The sequence below is a fragment of the Vanessa atalanta genome, chromosome 15 (assembly GCF_905147765.1).
Source record: "Vanessa atalanta chromosome 15, ilVanAtal1.2, whole genome shotgun sequence".
Classification (NCBI taxonomy): domain Eukaryota; kingdom Metazoa; phylum Arthropoda; class Insecta; order Lepidoptera; family Nymphalidae; genus Vanessa; species Vanessa atalanta.
The window spans coordinates 6286552-6308756 of NC_061885.1; the positions used below are offsets into that span (position 1 = coordinate 6286552).

At 31.9% G+C, this 22205-nt stretch overlaps 2 protein-coding genes across 2 annotated transcripts; one reads left to right on the forward strand and one right to left on the reverse strand.

The window, feature by feature from the left end:
• Positions 1-14709: 14709 nt before the first annotated feature.
• LOC125069185 (cuticle protein 16.5-like) lies at positions 14710-15640 on the forward strand. The gene has a single exon (XM_047678585.1). It carries the CDS (start codon positions 14781-14783, stop codon positions 15606-15608), a length of 828 nt encoding a protein of 275 aa, XP_047534541.1. The 5' UTR covers positions 14710-14780; the 3' UTR covers positions 15609-15640.
• Positions 15641-19201: 3561 nt separating this feature from the next.
• On the reverse strand, positions 19202-20488 carry LOC125069221 (cuticle protein LPCP-23-like). Its single transcript, XM_047678633.1, has one exon. It carries the CDS (start codon positions 20428-20430, stop codon positions 19288-19290), a length of 1143 nt encoding a protein of 380 aa, XP_047534589.1. The 5' UTR covers positions 20431-20488; the 3' UTR covers positions 19202-19287.
• Positions 20489-22205: the final 1717 nt, after the last annotated feature.

Below are 22205 nucleotides of genomic sequence, written 5' to 3' on the forward strand. Positions count from 1 at the left end.
CAGCGATAAGTGTGAACGATACAAAGTTCAAAGTAAATCCGATGAATGGTAAAGGAACGCTTATGAAGCAAACAAACAACAAACAAATCAATATTATATTAGCTATAAATAACATACTTAACAAATATGTGTTTTGTTAAAAACTCTAAAACCTTAAAATATATTGTGTAAAAGTTAATTGTAAATTACATACTAATCCCTCATCCTCCATAAATCTTACTTTTAGCTTCATAAGTTTACGTTCATAATGTGTTTACTATTGTTTAACCTACACACATATTATGAACTTCGAACAAACAACTTCGGAACAAGTTTTCAGACCCAATGATGTTATTGTATTATATAATTTTGACGTGTAAGTAACATAAGATATTAATAAAATTTAAAGTTGTTCGAAAATATTGTGTTTAACCATCAAAATCACAAAAAAAGTACTTACTATTTAATTATTATTTTTTGTTCTGTTCACACTGAGCGCCATTTTAAAATCGAAGATTCTAAAATGGCTAAAATTTTATTATAACATAAATATTTTATAAAAGTTTCAAATTTATCAAATAGATCATTTTGTTTTGTTGTAAGCACTTAAAAAATTGACAAATTCATGATTTCAAAAGTTTATTATTGATAAAAATCTAACAACGATAATTTTATTCGATTAAGAAACAAATTTCAACCAGTGCCCAAAGAACAAAAGACCAACATTTTATTATATCTTTTTAGATTGAGCGATCTCGTAGATCCATGAAAGCAGATCTATATGATGTATGATTGCTCAATCTTACAACACTGCTTTGCTACTTTATTTTATTTGATACCTTATGTTACGAACGTGAACTCAATTTGAGAGTAATGGCCTGAAGTAAAAATTGTATGAAGAATACGAAACTGTTTAAACTAATCTTGATGTAATTTGACGTAAAAAAATATATTTAATGAGATTTTTCATTAAATTATATTCGCAAGACCTAAGCAAGCAATACACTATTAATTGTGATGATGGCTACCGAAATTGATCCTGATGTCTTAATATTATCCATAGCCGACTGAAGTACAAACAAACAGATGCACTCTTTTATCCTTTCTTAACTATCATAATTCGAGGAGACGGCACTTCTGAAAAGACCATACTAATTTCAGACGTTGAACCATTGGCTTATACATTTTCGATGTCACAGAACTTCCATGCTCCGGGTTGCTACAGACAGTTTTATAATGCTGATCACTGAGCCAGAGGTAAATAAAAGGTAACTAAAATAAAATATCACAGGTAATGATTATTATTTCAGGCGATTTGCTAATAACTCAGCCATATTTTGATCTACTAAGAGTTTACGATTAATATATCTTTATTTATAATACAACACTATTACACTTGACTACTTATATCCATTATAGTTTAACGCCATTATTTCGCAGATCCATAGTTTAATCAAGGTCTTGACCAACGATATCGCGACAATTTGATATCAAATGTTGCTTATTTGGCTTTTCACCTCTTATGGTTGGAATAGAGTATATGTATAAAAGGTTGAATAATTATGTTAGTTAATTATTGAAATCACAGATTTATTTACTCACGAAGCGCGTCTCTTCACTTTAAATTATTATCAGGGTGCGTGATTTATTCACAAATTTTATTAGTAAAGTTTAATTTATTAAAAATAATTTAATTTAACGTGGGCGGGCGAACATACCTTCCTAATTAAATAGATCTATATTTTTTTAAAGCAATTAGCTATTAATAATAACATAGAATTTAACGTGGGCGGGCGTACCTTCCTAATTAAATAGATCTGGCTTGTTTTAAAATACTTAGTGTGATAACAGCTTTATGTTTGTGGGTTATTAATTTATTTCTTAGGGCCATTAGGTTGGGTGATGAAATAACCCTCTAACTTACATCATTGACATTCAACTTTTACTTGTGCTAATTCAAGGCAGGATATTAGTATTTATAGAAAACATTTTGAACGCAATATCAGAACGGATCTTATTTCCGCTGCAAATATTCGCATTTATTGCGCAAATATTAAATAAAAACCTTTTTACCATAATAATAACAGTAGGTATTATTTTTCAATGTCGCCCTCGATATCTCAATAACCATCAACGGTAGGTTAAAAATGTATAGAATCTAAATTGTAGAACATAAATAAAGCAACAAAAAAATATGTATTCATAATTCGCATATCACGAAGGACAGCCGAGTTATCGTAAAAAAATGAAATTCAACCCTTTTTTCAAGATGGTGGCGAACGCACATATGATATCGAGGTCGACAATTTCGAGTAAAGCTTTTCTAAGTCCTCCCTACAAAATATTCAAAAAGCCTTCTCGGTTCATTTGCATTTCCAAATGTAAATAATGACTGGACTAGTTTTAGTAACAATGTTTATTTTAACCACTTAGCTAGAGGAGGCCGATTGGCTAAAATAAATAATTAAAAAAAAAAAGTTTTCATTCAACGGGATTACAACGGAACCCTATATATATTTGTGATGTCTTATTAATTTTGAACTTAATCATTTTATCGTACCGAACTCTTGCGGTTTCGTGATGACATTAACTCTTAAAATGTTGTGTGCTATTATGCAATTCATAAAGACAATCTTGGTCAAGGTGGATTATTATAACTGTTCGAATACCGTTTCCTGACGATCTAGCTTTAACTTAGAACATGTTAATTATAAAATAACTTTTATGTTCACATCTACTGTTTAAAATATCAGTTCGTTATAAGTCAAAATGTTTTTAATATTTACTTAAGAAAAATTATGAAAGTTATTTAAATAAAAGAAATACAATAGTACGCAGATAATAAATAAAAATATATAGATAAGCGAATGTGTCATTGCTTGATTCCCCACAAATAAAAAGATAAAACACGTTAGTAATAAAAATAAAACTCTCACGCATACAGATACAATCAGTTCATGTATGTATAAAGGCATATTAGCGGACTGTAAAGCAATTATTCCTTATAAGGTGTGAATTAAATGTTACATTGTCATTTTTTATAACACGTTAGGTATTTAGACTGCGAAACACGTTAGACGTGCATAAAAAATATTTATTTTACCATTACTTTCCATAAATGCAGGTTTTATTATTTGTATTTATTTCGGGGTAACTATTGTCTTTGTTTATGCTGTGGTCCTATTTTATTATCTTTGAAATAATAAAATCATGTATGTATATACATTTTTATTTTTTATTGAAAATAAAAAAATATTTTCATTTTCATTTGTCATCTCTCATTTTCCTGCAACCTGTGGAAGCAATTACGTGAAAAGGGATGGAAGTGTTTTATAGGTAGGGAAGCGCGTGTTATTTGATTTGACCAATGAACGCACACGTTACTAGTTGACCATGAAATGGTACCATCAAATTTTCCGAAATTATAATCTTAATGCTACTTATTATTACCAAAGTAGATTATTAGGCATTTATTAAAATAATAGAAAATATAGAATGTTCATCTAAAAACGATTCTTACAATTTATGTAAAATAGTAATCATTAAACAAATTATTGCAAAATACAAATTTTTGGCCGACGCCGAAATATACTAGTAAACGCCGAAATTGACGATTACGATTGCACGAATTGCACTGATTTGCACCGGCGGTCAAATTATTAAGAATAATTAAATAAACAGCAATCATTCAACATTCAAGGTACACCTAAGCTTCCGGTTCATCGCCTTCTTCAGGTCACTGCTGCAGGGTTTGTCGATTCGACTCTAGGACTCGTCTGCCTTAATGAACGTTAATGGTTCTATTTTTAGTCTGCTAATGCGTCAAGCTATGAAAATTAGTCTAAGCTGCCCTGATATATCTTGTTCTCTCTTGAAATAACCCAACACTAATTAACAGTTTCGGTAATATGAAATACCTCTGTCTGTCCCTCTGCTCAAAATATTTCAGAATTACCGTAATTTTTACTCCTGGATTTTGATTATAGCTAGGACATCTTGACCTCAGCAAGTTAAGCACTACTTAGGTACTAGAGTCAAAGGCTCTCTCGTAATCCATAAAAGCCTTGCAATGAATATACCTTTGGTTGGACATTTTGGTCTTCTGCCCAATACATATTTTGTAGATGGCTATGTATGCTATGATTATGCTTAATCGGATTAGTGACAACTTTTATATTTTTTACTTATCTTCATGACTAGAGAAAGCCTATCTAGCCCAGTAGTATTTAACACCTTTCTTGAAAAACAGTACCACGTTAATTCATCTCAAAGTTGCACAATCAAACAAGGTAAGAATCCTTGTTTAATTGTAAGCCTTGTTTGATGATACTCTTTTAGGATAAGTGTCTGCTCTGCCTCAAGCAACTCTGATATGACTCTGTCAGTGTGCGCTGATCATCAGCACTGATTCTTCTATATTGAAGACTGCTGCTGCTTGCTGCCTACAAAAACTCTACTTCTTTACTAAGTTAGGCTTAAGCCTAATAGTGAACATTACCATCATTTAATGTTATAATTCTCGTCAAATGCAAGTGGTGAACAAACACATTCGCTCCCTGCTTTTACTCCATTATGGTGCGCGATTTTTGTAGCTATCTTATAACACTGTCGATCCCGAGATCCTAGACTAGAAAGCTCCGAATCGGCGCAAAAAAGTGCCTGAAATTTTTATCCTGAAATTCCCAGTAACAGATTGAACTTGGCAGTGTTTACTATGTCTTATAAAGAACGAAAATCATTGGATTAATAAACAATAAAGTCATTATCTGGAACAGCAATATGAAATAATGATATTATCATGCAATAATATGTGATATAAATAACAAATGTTTAAAGTAGACACTCATTTATAACATACCAATTGAAAAAATATAGTGAATAGAAGTCATTTCATAACAATCAATTATCAAATACAAATAAACACGCTACTAATAATAAATAAAACCGAACAATAATTAGTTACTTTGTTTAGTTGAATTGTTTTAAATTGGTTGATTTTATTTATTATTATACCATTTAAATACACTTCAACTTTAATCGTATGTTGGTAAGTTTGCAAATAAAAAATCTAAATATGTAATATCCAATAAATATTCTTAAATTAAGATCTAACAACAAAGAGCATGATGCTCTTTCATACTTCCAGCGCATATACTAAATACCTCGTTGCTATTTTACAAATATCTAAGGGCATATAATTCAATGGGATTTTTTGTAAATATGCCGCTAATTGTTGAACTTTCGCACATTTAGCTGTATTAACAGAAACGTTAATAAACTATATTATATGCAAAATATAGATATGGAAATCGTCGTCAAGAATTATCTATACCTATATATGTTACTTAGCCCAAGAACGTTCTCATATTGAGCAGTTGTGCTGTCTACATTTATTTTAGTTTCAAAATATAGCCACTGCCATATTAACGATTCCTTGTTGTGATTTTATTTACAGATGAAATGAAGGGAGCTTTGACAAAAGAAGGAGGATACAAACAAGGATCATTCCTAATGAGAAAACCGCTTTGCAAAGCGTTCCATGTTGCTCTGAGAAATGTTTTTGATGATTTCCTGAACGCCACGGGTTTTGTAGATTGTCCAATAATAGCTGTAAGTTTCACTTTCATAATATACAATAAGCAATTACTTGTCAGTAATGTTTATAATATATGAATAAGAATAAAGACAATAATACAACTTGCTTAATTTGTATTTATATTTCACCTTGTGCTTGGCGGTGAAGAAAACATCGTGAGGAAATCTATATGTATGTGTCTAATTTCAATTAAATTCTGCCGCTCGTGTATCAAATAATCCGCATTAGAGCAGCATAGAGGAATGAGCTCTAAACCTTTTCCTCAAAAGGGAGAGGGGTTCTAAGCCCAGCAGTGGGACATTTACAGGCTGTTATTTTACTTCACTCTATCTTTATAAATCTCACCATTTAGGAGGAAAATACACACCCATTACTTTTGACATTTGACCTTGAATTTTCTTTTTGCAAACGGGGGGTCGGTTGTACTTTTGATATTTCATGTTCACATTTATGCTAATTATTGTAAGCTTACTATTATATTGTCTTTTTGACCAGACTATATTATATTAAATCATTCTCTAGGAAGTTATTTTATTTTCAATATAAGTATTGAAAGGCGAAATAATAGTTCCGCAATTTTCAATTGAAATCGTTACTTAGTACGAGTTCGTTCTGGTTTCGTGTCAACCAAAGGTTCGAACACATATTACAAATTGATTTAAGTTTTTCAAAGAGATTATTGTTTAAATTTCGTTTTTTTAATTTATATACATAATAGAGCAGTCGAAATCGTATGTTAAGTGGGCAATAAAAAGCGTAACAAGACACAAGATATCATTTCTATAGAAAATAAATATCTTTTTGTATTTATGCTAACGTCCGAAACAACTTAAGGAATTTTCTTGACAGTTTTACAGATAGTTTAGGCTTATCTTTGAGCAAAATTTAGCCTTTGTTTTAATAAAATCAGATAATAAAAGTTATTGACCTTTAAAGATCAGGGGTGCGTTAAAACCTACTTTCACACAGACGAAGTTGCGGTTCCCGAACAAAGCAGAACAATATAAACGCTAATATATACATAATATACAAATAAGAAAATCCAAATCTTTTATATAAGCAGAACAACATTAATTTTAGCAAATAAAGAAAATTGTTATATATATTTTTTTAAATTAAATTAAAATCTATTGTATTAATCTTAAGTCTCGTCACTTATTTTAATATTGTATGTAGTTTACTTGTTTTAGTTTTACAACTGTTGTTTTTTATTAAATACTAGTTGTTGCCAGCGGCTTCGTCACCGATTTTCGTCAAATTCGGTTCATTGGTTTGGTAGTGAAAGACAGACAGACAGACAGAGTTACTTTCACATTTATACCGAGTTACCAATGTTTACCGAAAAATATTTCATTTTCAGAGCTCTTACCACATAGAAGACTTTTACTTTGATAATGAGAACTTCTATGTGCCTCATTTGTATATATTAATGGGTTCTGTGATTTTATACCAAAGCAATTATAATTGTAATATATATGTATACTTATATGTTACTAATTTTACTTGGAAGATAATATTATTTAGAAGATTTTAAAATTAAACGCCTTTCACTGTTGTTAATGTTTTGTTTTATTTTATGTAGGTTTATAATCGATTACTTTAAAAAACTTAAATACGCAAGAAAAATCTGATTTAATTAAGTATGTAAAATATCATCTCATTTCAGTAATTTACGAGAGTCGATGTATTCATCGTTATATATTAACTTAAAAAATGAAAAGAAGATATTTGCCTAATAAATTTTACGTGAATATGAAAGGCTAGTGTTTCTGCTAAAACTGTGTATCATAGGACATCAATGAAAATATAAAAATGACAGGCCACTAGAAAATATATAATATGATGAGAACATTAATTACAATTGCTACTAAATAAAACAATACAAGACTACATTTAATTTTCGAAATCTTAAGCTAAGATTTACTTCATTTTTAAGCGTTTTAAATTATACTCACAGATAATAATATATATAGTAACAAATATTAACGCAATATTTTACGCCAGATCAACATAACTCTAAATGTGTTTTTTTTTTAATGAAACAAATTTCCAAGCATGCTTAACAATGTAGCATAGTCTGATATTTACGGTCTAATAATTTTATATTTATTATATAAGTTAAATTAAAATTATTTTGGTTAATTTTCAGATTGTAAATGTATTTTTTTTCTTGTTTTTGTTAAAAATGAATACCGGGGTGGATCACAATTAGTAACTAGCAATTTTTCTAAATACTTCTAATCGAAATAATATGTATTGAAATCTTGATATTTTTTCTTATATTCTTTATTTATTATATTCTTTAAAATTGCTTTATATATTGTACATAAATGAGTTCATTTTTAACTTTTACAAATATACTATATTATTTACTCTGCGTAATAAGTTTAAAGGTTGTGAAGGGGAAATAACAAGGTTGATATATATGTAATTTATGCACTTAGTCATAAAAATAAATAAGATAATGACAAAAAATTATATATGATCATATAAATATCATTAAAAACTCAGGGATTTTATACTTAACCATTGTTTACCTTGTTTCTTACAGAAAGCAAGGAGGAAGCACAAGGAAGCGAAGATTTTCTCCTTCATTGTCATAATTACCAATATCACATAAAATACAGATGTAAAGAGGTGGTCTGTTGCGTGCGCAGACAATATTTAAAAAAATAATCTTGACTCATTATAAATAATAATGACTTTTTTAATAACATTCGTTACAGTTTTATTATATGATATAAATATAGAGATTTACATAAGTAAAAAATAATGAAGCGCTGCAGGAACATCACCACGTCACACATGAAATTCTTGTTGTGAAACATTGACGCATAATTATGATTTAGCAAGAACAACAATAGCGAAATATTTGCAATAGTTATGTGAGAATCAAACTTACCTTGACTTATTTTAAATTAAAAAAATAAACAAACGTAAGTTTATATATGTTACTTGGTAGTAGAGCTTTGTGCAAGGCTGTCTGGGTAGAAACCCCACTCATCGTTGATCATATATGCTACCCCCAAATAGAAATACTTAATATTATTGTTCCGGTTTGAAGAGTGAGTGAACCAATGTATCTACAGGCACAAGGAAGATAATTAACCTTAGTTGTAAAGGTTGGTGGCGCATTGTGGTGGCAATTTTTATAGGCGGTAGTGAACACTTAAAGTTAGGTAGCCCAAATGCCCGTCCGCCAATATATATCCAATAAGTAATTTATTTTATTACTAAAATACATCCTTAGTAACCTATTTTTTAAATTAATTTGCAGGCTTACACACAGTATATAATCATGTTTTGTTCACGGTAAAACCTACCTTATTCCCCAAAATATAACATAAGTAAAAATCACACTTTGGCAAAGTATCTACGGGACTCGTTGAAACAAGACAAACCCGAGTATTCAAACAGGTATCGAAGATATCTTTGACCGCCTACCTATTCCATTGTTAAACCAATAAAGTATTGTCATCCGAAATATATGTACAGTGTACACTTTAAATAACAACAGTTCGAAGGTTAAAATCGGCTTCCTGAATTTGTATACATTCTGAATTTGTTAATTACATACAAGCGAAATTAATATCAAGTATATTTATCATATTAGTAATCTTATGAAGAAAAACGTACTATTGATAATTAATCTATTAAATTTAAATATTATTATTATTCATGCAACACAAACCCGCGAATTTCTAATAAAAATCTAATAGTCTTTACATGGAATTTAGTTTAACAAAACGATATCCTTAGTAAATATGTTCTCGACTTTCAATCTTGACAATTATTATAACAATGATAAAAAATTCAGAAAGTTCAGAAATTTAAATTACATTAATGTGCTTATGATGGGTTCACAAGGGATGGAGGGTAAATAGTTCCTATTTGCGGCTTAATGTTGAATCAAGGTTGACGACCTTATTTCGTTCATTTCACTTCGCTATCCCTTCAAAAGTGCCTCATAAAGAAATATTCTTAACAATTTTATTTCTAAATCGTTTCTTACAAATATTTTTAGAAAGGGTGATTTTTTAATAAAGTAAATAATTACTACTCTTTACTAATTCGTCAGTTCCTAACTTTAGATGAAGAAAAGAATATATAAATGTATTTAATTTATTTAAAAACAAATATAGTTTTATGATTTAACCAACAATATGTATATATACAGTTCGTTGCTACAATCATCTATACAGGGTTAATGGTAATTCGACGTATTCCCGTTAGGAGGTGACTACTTGCGATAATTTTAACCCCCCCCAAACATAATGCAAGAGTGAACCATTTTTGAGTTATCATGCTTTTTTAACTTTTTTCTTTGAAAATGAAACTTCAAAGATTTATTTTAAATTAATTGATTTATCTATTTAAATTTAATTACTTCTTCTGATTTATAAAAACTAATTAAATACTAGTTATTTGTCAGTATTAAAACAATAATTATCGCTCCAAATTTAAAAATTTGAGACGTAAAACGATATTATTTCAATATTCTTTGTTTTTTTTCCAAAAAGATGCCTTAAAAACAAAAAAAAATCGTTATATCACCTGTCCTGCAGATTATTTAAAAACATCACCGTTTTCTTAACTCTCCAAAAATGTATTACAACTAGGAACTTAGGAGTCACCCCTATTACTAACAGTAATACGTCGAATTACCAATAACCCTGTATATATCTATATATAATTTTTCGTTAATAAATGATAAAGAAACCGGCTTAAAATGCGATTGAATAACTGTTTTCCATCCTTCCTCATTTTAATTTATCATTAAACACGCTTCAATGTTTTATGTTTAATGCTTGTTGACTTCCAGGCAGGATACATTACATACATATATAATTGTATTTAACTAACATAACTGTATTTTTAGATGTTGGAAAAGAGTAACTACTAAGTTTATTGCCGGTTCTTCTCGGTAGAATCTGCATTCCGAACCGGTGGTAGCTTTACTTAATATAGTTTGTTAAATGACGATTCAAAAGTGCTTGTTAGCCTACTTGAATAAAGTATATTTTGATTTTATTTTATTTCAAGCTGTCACAACTAATTTGTACTAGATTTAACCATACTTACTTGGTATTGCTGATCGGCGAAATTTAAAAAAAAAATACCTAATAATAAAGAAACGATAGTTAATGAAAACAATAACTGTCATTTGTATAATAAAATTATTATATACCTACACGTAACATTACCGCATTAGGTATACGAAATATCAAAAAATGAAAAGTTACATCGACTACTTACAAATATTACAATTTTCGTCTACGAAAAACATTACTCTCGCAATCGAATACGACAAAGAATTTAAACAATATCCTTCCGCAAAATAACCAGTCGTGTTGAGTTGTGGAGCAAATTATTAAATAGTAATAATAGTAAAGAGACAAGTTGCTGCAATGTCGTTTTAATACAGTTACAATCAATGTTAAAATAAAACGCTTTAATTTGAATGCAGATTACTGAGCTACAAGATTCATCCTTTCTTAATTTATTAGTTTATTTTTACCCGAAATTTTCATTTCCGCCTAAACATAAAACATAAAAGTCAAAATTATAAGTTTTGTTCAAAACGACAAGTACAAAATTAAATGAGGTTGACAAGAGCTACGGAATACTTAAAAGGTGTTGAACTAATATCCAAAACCTCATTTGGAAGTCGTTTGTTTTAACTCTCAATGTTGTAATGAGAGCGAGGCCTCCTTTTTCGCGAAGTCGTACGACGCATACAAAAGGGTATTTTATAATGCAGAATAAAATGGCCCAGTTTACTTTATATTGCGATCCATACCTCTATACTTGTATATTTAGTATTCAATGACCTTAGACATGCTTAATAAATAACCTTATAACCAACAATTCTTTTATACGTCGTTTTTAAATGCACTGCATTTATAAAGACATTTTGTGTAATTTTTATGACAATTACATAAATATCAAAACCTTTGTTTCACATTTGAAGAATATTGCGCATACGGAAAGCAATGTTTATGTCGGCCTCTCTTTGCCTATCTTTCCGAATTTTAATGCATATAATTAAAAAAATAAGTTTTGAATTGAAATTAACAACAATGTAAATTGCGAGCACTATTCAATCGTCATTATTAAATTTGAAACTACCACATCCGTTCGGAATGTGGATCCTACCGAGAAGAACATGCAAGAAACTAAGTAGTTACTCTCAGATACTACTTCCACACTATTTTTTTTAATATCTTATTCGTCTACATTGTCTCATTTTTATTAAGAATTAATTTATGGAATCCTAATCACTTGGCAACCACTACTTATAAGTAAAATTATTGACGATATTCGAAACACCCGAAATTATACAATTGGTTATAATTAATTCATTATTACAAATAATTGTATTAAATCTCAAGAATAATGACGACGCCTTGACAGGGCAACGACACGGAACTATATTATTACAATGTAATTCCAAATTCCACAGTACAATGTCGCGATTTCAACTGCGATTCTTTGAATACATATTATTATCAAAGTATTAATACAAATTATGAAATATTAAAATGGTAATATCAATATTATTAATAATTACCTAATAATAGAAATAATAATAAAGAAAAATTTAAATTCATTACCGTAATTTTGTAATAAATAGGTACTAAAAATATGCCCGACAATTTTCATTGTTCACTAATTAGATTAAAATCAAAATATTTTTTTCTGCTGAGAAAAACGTGTTAGATTTTTTTACCCAAGAATATTTTTTAAATAGGTTGAAGTTTGAATTAACTAATTCGTAATTCCACCCTTTTTTAAAATCCAGTACAGAAGAATATGACCAAGTGATTATAAATCAAATGTTAACATATAGTACATACGAATACATTGCTAAAATTGTAATGGTTTTATACAAAAGCTTTATTACACAACACACAAATTTAGACTACAAATGTTGTCTGTATATATGTATAATTTTTTTTATAAGACTGTTTTTTTAGACAGAAGCCATCATACCAATAGGGTTATTATAGGGTTAGTTAACTTCGGGCTGAAGCCGCACCGGATTACAAAACCACAACTTTACATACATGTTTACCTACCACCACAATTCTGTGTAAGTTATACGACTATACGTATCTTCTTCAAAATGTAATCGTAATATTATTAAACTTAAACAAACATACACTTCTTCCTACTTCCATATATACTAAAAAAAATATTTTAGTAAAAGATATATCATTTTTATTCTTCTTCACCGCTTATGTAGAATCGCCGTTATTTGTAGGTTATTTGGATGTATTAATTAATTAAATCAATTCCTTAGAATTGATTATTATCGTTGTTAATTATCAGACGTCAGCACATTTATGCCTATAATTATTGTCTTACAGCATTGTTGTATCTTTTAATGAATAGTTGAGGTTGCGATGCGTGTTCGTCGTGTATAGATAGAAATGTGGTCCGGCGCAATTGTGGCTCCCTCGTATATACACTAAGCCTAATAGCAAGCCAAAAACAAATATAACATTTATGCATGGGATATTTTTTTATTGACTCATCTCGATAAATGCTCGTAAAAATGAAAATACACAAAACAATATTCCATAAGACTTAATATATAAAGAGCGAGACTACTTATAGTAGAACTTTATTAAATATTGCCTCCTACTGGGAATCCTTATATATAATATTACACACATTCAAAGTCTAAATATTGTTAAAACTTCGCGTTAAAGAAAGTTTTATTAAACTTCCAGTACTAAAATACATAACGAATAATTAATGTGGAGGTTTAGTAATAAATGTAAATGCACGTTCCGACTGTGACAATAAACAAGTTCTTAGAAACAATCGAGTAGATCCTTTATCTCACGACACCCACCCTTTGACATCCGTAATGTTTCATTTTAATAGGCAAACTGTTACTTATACTATTAACATAACTATATCATATTATTTATGCCTATATACTAACTTCGATCCTTTACTGGCTATCTTATAATTGTCAATAACCAAGGCCTAAGTACAATGCTCGAGTCTGGCCATAAAAAGTGAGGATTTTCTATTTAAAAACTCCTGGTACTAACCCTGAATTTGCAAGTTAACAGCAATTACACACTCGTTACTTGAAAAGCACCCAAAAGTGTTTTTTTCTGCACCTTTTAATTGTATTACGACACTTTGAGCGTTCTATTTATAACAGAATATACTTATCAACGTATTCAATACAAATACTAGAATCGTTAATTTTATTGAATTTGAATAATCCCAGATAAAACAATCTTTTGAAAACTCTCTGCCATTCATAATATTATCACTAAACTTTCTTAATTCTGTGTTTTTGTAACCTTTAAAGTCTTATTTAATAACCATTAATTATATTTGAAAACGAACTGTTATGATCTGAAAACAAAAGAAATTGTGTTAATATCACGATATTAACACAATTTCTACAATATATTTAGTAATTTTAGTTATTCTAACTTTTAATAACAGTATTTTTTTCATAAAATTCAATTACAATAACATTTTGTATAAGTATCAAAAAACCCGGAACCAAACAGTCATGAAGTAGTCTATGAGTAGGTAAGTAGGTATAATAAGTTCCTTGTACTTATGTAGGTATCGACAGCGGCTAAGTTGAGAGGCCGGCCAATACCTACCTTTCTTTGTGTATACCCGACGCCGCTTGCACAAACAAGGCTGCCTTTCTATTCTCATTCTATATAAATTTACTAGTGAATGAATTATAGGATATCTATGGGCTAACCTGAATTTTGAACAACTGTGCAACTGCATATTTCGAAATAGCTTAATCGCATATAGAGTCGAAGATATTGCAAATTTATACTAAATAAGTCGGCCATAACGCACAAATCCAAAATAACTCGAGTAAAGCTTTAAAAATGTACTTTTTAAAATACTATAACGTCGTCGGTTAGCTAACCGATGTTATCGCTGCATAGGTAAGACGTACACACGTTGCGCACTACATGCTGTGACCACGAAATTCTTTTATTATGACCGCCAAGCGTTCCGAGGTCAAACATTTTATTGACACCTGACATTGTTCTAGCATTACTGACCAATTACCCACTGAAATTGCCTTACTTTTTAATTATGTCCGTTCAGTATAAATATGGTTGAACGCGAGTCGAATTTATCAGTCGGCCGTGCACGGTTTGAAGTGATCTAGTTCGTCAGAAAAACACAGACCACGTTTACAATGCAATCGCTGGTGGTGTTCTTTGCTCTCGCCGCTGTGGCTTGCGGCTCAATCATCCCGTTGGCGCAGCCCGCGCATCACCCTGCGCTGGTGCTGGACCCCCACGGTCGTCCCCTCGACACCGCTGAAGTCATCAACGCTCGTGCCATCCACCTGCAGGCTAAGGCTCTGGAACCCGTTGGACATGCTGCTTACGCTCCTTTGGCCCATGCTGCCGTCGTAGCCGCCCCCATCGCTCACTCGGCAATCGTCGCCCCTGCAGTGGTCGCCGCTCCTGCTGCTGCTGTGTCCCACCAGTCTCGTGTGGATGTGCGCACCAGCCCTGCCATCGTAGCTCACGCCGCTCCCGTCGTAGCTGCCGCTCCCGTTCTCGGTGCTCACTCCCTCGCCGCTCCTTGGTTGGGTCACTCTGCTCACGGACTCGTTGCCCACGGACTTGCTGGACATGGACTCGCTGGACACGGTCACTACCTCAAGAAACGTTCCCTGGGACACATTGCCTACAGCGCACCCATCCTCGCCCCCTCTGCCGTGTCTCATCAGTCCCGTGTTGATGTAATCTCCAGCCCCGCTATCGTATCTCACGCCGTGGCCGCCCCAGTGCTGTCTCACGCTGTCGCTGCACCCGTCGTAGCTCACGCTATCGCCCCTGCTGCGGTATCTCACCAATCCCGTGTTGATGTGCGCACCAGCCCCGCTATCACCGTCGCTGCTGTCGCCCCTGTCGCCCACAGTGTCGTCGCTGCTGCCCCCCTCTACCACTCAGCTCCCCTCATCCACGCTGCTCCTTTGGCGCACGGTGCTGGTCACTTAGTTCATGGTTGGTGAAGAGCAAATCTGGCGAACTCCTATTAATGCAATATTTAAAATAATAAAAAAAATATTTATAAATAATAAAATATTAAACAAGGAAACTTCTTTACTTTCATTATTCCAGTGCTTATATTTTGTCTTCTTAATAAAAAAAAAAATTATTCCAAACAATACTAAATAACTCAGTACTTTAGAGAAAAACAGAAATTAGCATTTTTTTTTTTGCTAATGCTAATTTCTGTTTTTTTTTTTTTAGAAAAAAACAGAAATTAGCATACTTTAGAGAAAAACAGAAATACAAATATCACTTTAAACTTTTAACAGAATAAATAATTCAGTGATAAAACATTTGTTACATAAGATTTTAAAAGTTCTAACTTTTTTAAATTATATGTCAAAAACAAATTCGTTACATACAAACACATTAGCCATTATAAAATTTTCATTATTATTAATATGAATATTTTATATGGCATGTGAGTCATTGTCAAGTTCAATACAATCAACTTAACAGACAGCTTCAACTTGCTTATGCGAAAAAAATATTAATAAGTAAAATAAATATCAGTTAGTAGTTTTTACTTCAAACACAGATAATTAACTATTCTTGCGTCAAATATTTTGTGCATGAAGCCGAGCTGTCACCTCTGTGAATCTATATAATTTTCCGACATATTAAGTACGACATATTATTTCATACATATTATTTATTATACGTAAGGTATTTTCCATTTCATTTGTTTTTTATTTCTATAAAAATCAATAATTTAATATGTCATGCATGTTTATATATATTTCCCGTATATAATAAAATTACTTAAAGTACTTACAATAAATAATTTAACAATTAACATTCAGATACACTTTAATCATGAAACCGCAATAGAACCATGAAAAAGCGGTTAAGTAATGAACATATACATACATATATATGTGGGATTGTGGGATTATTGTGAGTGACACGTTTTCAAAAGTAATATTTCTTTAATAATCTCGGATTTTCAATTAACACGTCTTACATTGCCTTACATTCCCTGACCACTGTCCAGTATATCATCTTTATAAACAATAAATCATCTAATAAGGAGGTTTAACATTAAAATAATTAACCTAAATATCTTATTATACCACATATATATAATGATATATGATATGAATGATGATGATATTAGTGTAAAAGCGTATGCGCAGACACAGCTGTACTAGTTATTTTATTTTTCTCAAAAGATCAATAAGACCAACCGTAGAGAAGTCAGGCGCAGGTATCTGTCAATTATCTTACTCTGGGCTGTTACTGAAAAGTTCTTAAGAAATGAAATAATATATTGTATATTATTGTAATAATATATAAGGCCAAGATTCGAAGCCGGTCGTTGATATCCGTAATAAACTAGACACTGAGGGAGTCAAAACGTAAAACAATTAAAAATTATTGAGGAAATGTTTTAATTATATAATAAAATCGAGGCTTTTATTATATAATTAAAACATTTCCTCACGCTATTTGCTATGAAATAGTAAATTAAAAAATCTTTGATTATATTAATAATTTCTTATTTATATTATCACAAACCAATAGCTATATATATCTTACTTTTTAGGGTCCGTACCCAAAGGGCAAAACGGAACCCTATTACTAAGACTCTGTCCGTCCGTCTCTCAGGCTGTATCATCTAATGAACCATGATAGTTAGACTCTTGAAATTGTAAAAAAGTATGTATTTATATTGCCGCTATAATAACAAATACTCAAAAATAGAATACAATAAATATTTAAGGGGCGTCGAATACAACAGGCGTGATTTTTTAAAATATTTTATAGATAATGGTACGGAACCCTTCGTGCGCGAATCCGACTCGCACTTGCCCATTTTTTGACTGTGATAATAACAATAAAAAATATGATTAACATTTAATAATATTTTATGTATAAAGAATTACATTTACATATAAAAAAATATTTATTTATATAATTCTTGATAACTACGATTGTTACCACACAACGTATTATATATTTATGCACAACAACATGATACTAAGCCCAGAGACCCGGTCCCCAGAGTTATCTTTGGCATATATTAAGTAAAAGCTTCTTCTATATTCCAATGGAAGTAGGAATAAAGGACTTGCTAATAACTCAGCTCTATTGTGCACTACTAAGAGTTTATGATTAATATATCATTATTTATAATACAACACTTTACTTCCAAAATACCTATAACAGTTTCGTCGACATGCAAAACGCCATTTTTTCGCTAATCCATAGTGAATATCATAGATTAATCAAGCTCTCGACCAATGATATCGCGTTAATTTGCTGTCAAATTTTGTTTATTTGGTTTTTTTCCTGTTATGATTGGATTAAAGTATATATACAAATGCTTCCTCACGATATTGTCTTTCGTTAGTATGAAAATTATAACAAAACGAATAATTAAATACAAAAACGAAATGTTGCTCATAATACTGCGTTTAAAAATTCAAAAATTAAAGTCATAATTTAATTTATAAAAATCGCCGAGGCTAAATTATAATACTTAACATTTTAGAAAGGTTTGATCGAAAGTATATCACCTGTTAACAAGCTGTTATTATAAAAAAAAATCGTAGTCATTGCTATCTGACGACTTTTTAAAAAAAGTATCACTAGTTTGAATTGTATTGACGTATATACATAGTCGATATTAACAAAGCCTCAAAAATATGTAGTTCTCTTATGTTTTACACGATACTTGTCAGAACTATACAATGCTACCATAATAATCAATGGAAATATACGTAAGGAAGATTTAAGTTTTTATACTATAAATCGAATAAATAACCTAGCTAACAAGATGCTTTCTTACGGCATTTTGAAGACTATTTAGGGTAAATATATCAGCTTTGTTAAAAATACATATGTTTCATTACAACAATATATTACGTGTAATTTAATATTCTTAATTTTGAATGTAAAACAATTTTATGATTTTTAATTAGTACCAAACTGTTCAGCAATTTTTTCTGCGGTTCAGATTATACACATAATAAAATATGCAGTCGTTTTGAAAAAAACCATTACACACATTGTATAATAATTATAAACTTTCTAAAATAACAAATCTCATATTTTAACTCATAGACAATACGTCCGTATTTTGAGTTCTTATCCCAATTATCTTATAGGACAAAACTTTCTGTAAATGCTTATCTAAAACATTATTGTTAGACAAAAATGTGATTGCATCATATTTATGTTTTTATATAATATTGTGAATCTCAGCTCCATTATGCTTTTACCCTCAGAACAGTACAGTGATAGAATATAGTGTAGAATTAGAGTTATTGTTGATGCTCGCAACAGAGCGTTTTATTGATACTATGAATTAGTTAACAATCAAGCCCGCAGTTGCTAAGTATTTGGAAATCTTGTAGAGATCAATCAAATACAATATAAGGTTTTGTTCTTATAGACAATGAAAATATTAAACATTGAGCTACTAAAAATCCAATTGAATAACGTCTTCATAAATACGATTAAAAGAGTGTCAAGTACATTTAAAATATTCATTCGCGGCACAAAAACTAATATAGCTCGGGCCAAAATGCAGGTTAGTGATAAAACAATAGTTTGTTGTAAAATACTTTATTGTATATAAATATTTTTATATTATTGTAATTATTTTTATCGATATTAGTTCGCCAGATTAGCTCTCTACCAGCTGTGAACTAAGTGACCAGCACCATGCGCCAAAGGAGCGGAGTGGATGAGTGGAGAAGCAGCGACGACACTGTGGGCGACAGGGGCGACAGCAGCGACAGTGATAGCGGGGCTGGTGCGCACATCAACTCGGGATTGGTGAGATACTGCGGCAGGTGCAACAGCGTGAGCTACGATGGGTGCAGCTACCGCGTGAGAGAACACTGGGGTGGCCACAGCGTGAGAAACAATAGCGGGGCTGGAGATTACATCAACACGGGATTGGTGAGAGACCGCAGCAGGGGCGACAACGGGAGCGCTGTAAACCAGGTGTCCAAGGGAGCGTCTCTTAATAAGATGACTAAGACCGTGAGCGGAGTAGCCCAACAAAGGAGAAGCGTAAGAGTGAGCAGAAATAAGAGGAGTGGCAGCAACGACACTGTGAGCTACGGGTGCGACTGCAGCAACTGTGATAGCGGGGCTGGTGCGCACATCAACACGGGATTGGTGAGATACCGCAGCAGGGGCGATAGCGTGAGCTACGACGGGTGCAGCGACAGCGTGAGACAGCACTGGGGCGGCCACGGCGTGAGATACGATAGCGGGGCTGGAGATTACATCAACACGGGACTGGTGAGACACGGCAGAGGGAGCGAGGATGGGTGCACTGTAGGCAATGTGTCCCAGGGAACGTTTCTTAAGGTAGTGACCGTGTCCAGCAAGTCCGTGAGCAACGAGTCCGTGAGCAGAGTGACCCAACCAAGGAGCGGCGAGGGAGTGAGCACCGAGAACGGGAGCAGCAGCTACGACGGGAGCGGCGTGAGCTACGATGGCAGGGCTGGTGCGCACATCCACACGAGACTGGTGGGACACAGCAGCAGCAGGAGCGGCGACCACTGCAGGGGCGACGATTGCCGAGTGAGCGATGGGGGCGGCTACGACGGCAGCATGGGCCAAAGGAGCGTAAGCAGCATGTCCAACGGGCTCCAGGGCCTTAGCCTGCAGGTGGATGGCGCGAGCGTTGATGACTTCAGCGGTGTCGAGGGGACGACCGTGGGGGTCCAGTACCAGTGCAGGGTGATGCGCGGGCTGCGCCAACGGGATGATTGAGCCGTAAGCCACAGCGGCGAGAGCAAAGAACACCACCAGCGAATGCATTATAAACGTGGTCTGTGTTTTTCTGACGAACTAGATCACTTCAAACCGTTCTCGGCCGACTGATAGTTTTAATATGCACTCGGCGGTTTTTATACTGACAGCATTATCAGATTTCAATTTTACACATGGTCTTTAAATTTATAATGAGTGAAAGGCCAATGTCAAGTGTCATATTTCTGTTATGCCTTGTTCCTTGTACCTCTGGTGTGACTAAAATAATTGTTTTTTAATTAAATTTTTTTAGATGTTACATAAGAATCGTTTGTATTTGTTTTATTTTTTCATTCCTGGTTACCCGATATATTTAACTTACTGATACAAAAACATTTTAAGCAAATAGCATTAAATCGTGAAGATTAAAGCCCTTGTATGTTGATACAAGGGCTTTAATCTTACTTCGTATTTCACTTTTTACTAAAACTAAATTTACAATTGCATCGTTGATTTGTTATTTAGACCAAACCATTATAAAAACAAAAATATATATTTTATTATAATTAGTAAATTCTACTTAGAACGTTCAGGTCTTACAAATGATAAAGTATTCTATAATGGTATAAGCAATAGACATATCTACATGTAAATAAATAGATCTAGTAGTGTTATAATACAAACAGTATGGAGCCATACTATCTATACACGCGTACTGTGCGTCTTGCGCGCCTTAATTTTTATGTAAATTATTAAAATTCATCTGCTTTTAAAATTTTACAAGAATTTATATTGAACTTAATCTATTTTTCAAAGCAAAGTGGCACTATTGTTGTATCTGGTATAAATTTGTGTTCAGTTGGATAACCTGAACCGCCAGTTTTCTGTCTGTAACTATATTTAAATAAGAAGCTGTATATTCAATATATTAAATGGATATACCTGTATCTATCTGCTAGAACTATAACTTATCGTTATTTAAAAGTTCCAAAATAATTGTAGCTTTTGCTATCATGTTTCTCGTGAACCCAAAAACAGTAATAGATCATTTCCTATTATATATAAATTCTATTTATAATATAGCCACAGTCACTTGGAAAATGAGTAACGAAAATATAACTCGTCAAAAAAGATTGATCAAAATAATGTTGTAGGTTCCATTGCTCCAAAACCTTGGATAAAATTTTATAAAATCGTTACAGCCTTATCAACAAAACCTTAAAATAAACTATAAAAATGTATTCTACTCTAATACAATTTTATAATATGACACGTAGGTAATTGTATTTTATAAGAAAAAAATCTCCTACCAATAATATAACAATTGTCTTTTAATAATCATTTCTTTACTTTATGGCTGAACACTAAAGAAATGAAAGATACATTAAAATGGCTAAAGTTTTATACACGAGTTAAACACATTTTAAGACTAATAATAATAATTTAATTAAATAGATCTGGAGCTATTACATTAGATATTACATTTGACATACATTTTAATTTATGTAAATATTTTTTGACATCCTCGTCGTTAGGCTTATTTATTTATTTTATTTATTTATTGGAAAAGTTACACCATCAACTTATCACTAAGCACTTAAAATTAATATCTGCCTTGGGTAACATACAAAGTGATACGTCATTAAAGGTGTAAACAACTTGACCACATACACGTCTTTTTAAGATCTTTTGAACACATTATGAGTTAAAAAACTAATAATAATATAATTGTAGCGAAAACAATTGACATACATTTTTAAAGGCCGGCAACGCATCTGCTAGTTCCCTGGTATAGCAGATGTCCATGGGCGCTGGTATTTACTTTCCATCAGATCAGCATCCTG

Bases quoted from the DNA above. Each gene is read 5' to 3' on its own strand.
- LOC125069185 (XM_047678585.1), top strand. From the start codon at position 14,781: ATGCAATCGCTGGTGGTGTTCTTTGCTCTCGCCGCTGTGGCTTGCGGC.
- LOC125069221 (XM_047678633.1), bottom strand. From the start codon at position 20,430: ATGCATTCGCTGGTGGTGTTCTTTGCTCTCGCCGCTGTGGCTTACGGC.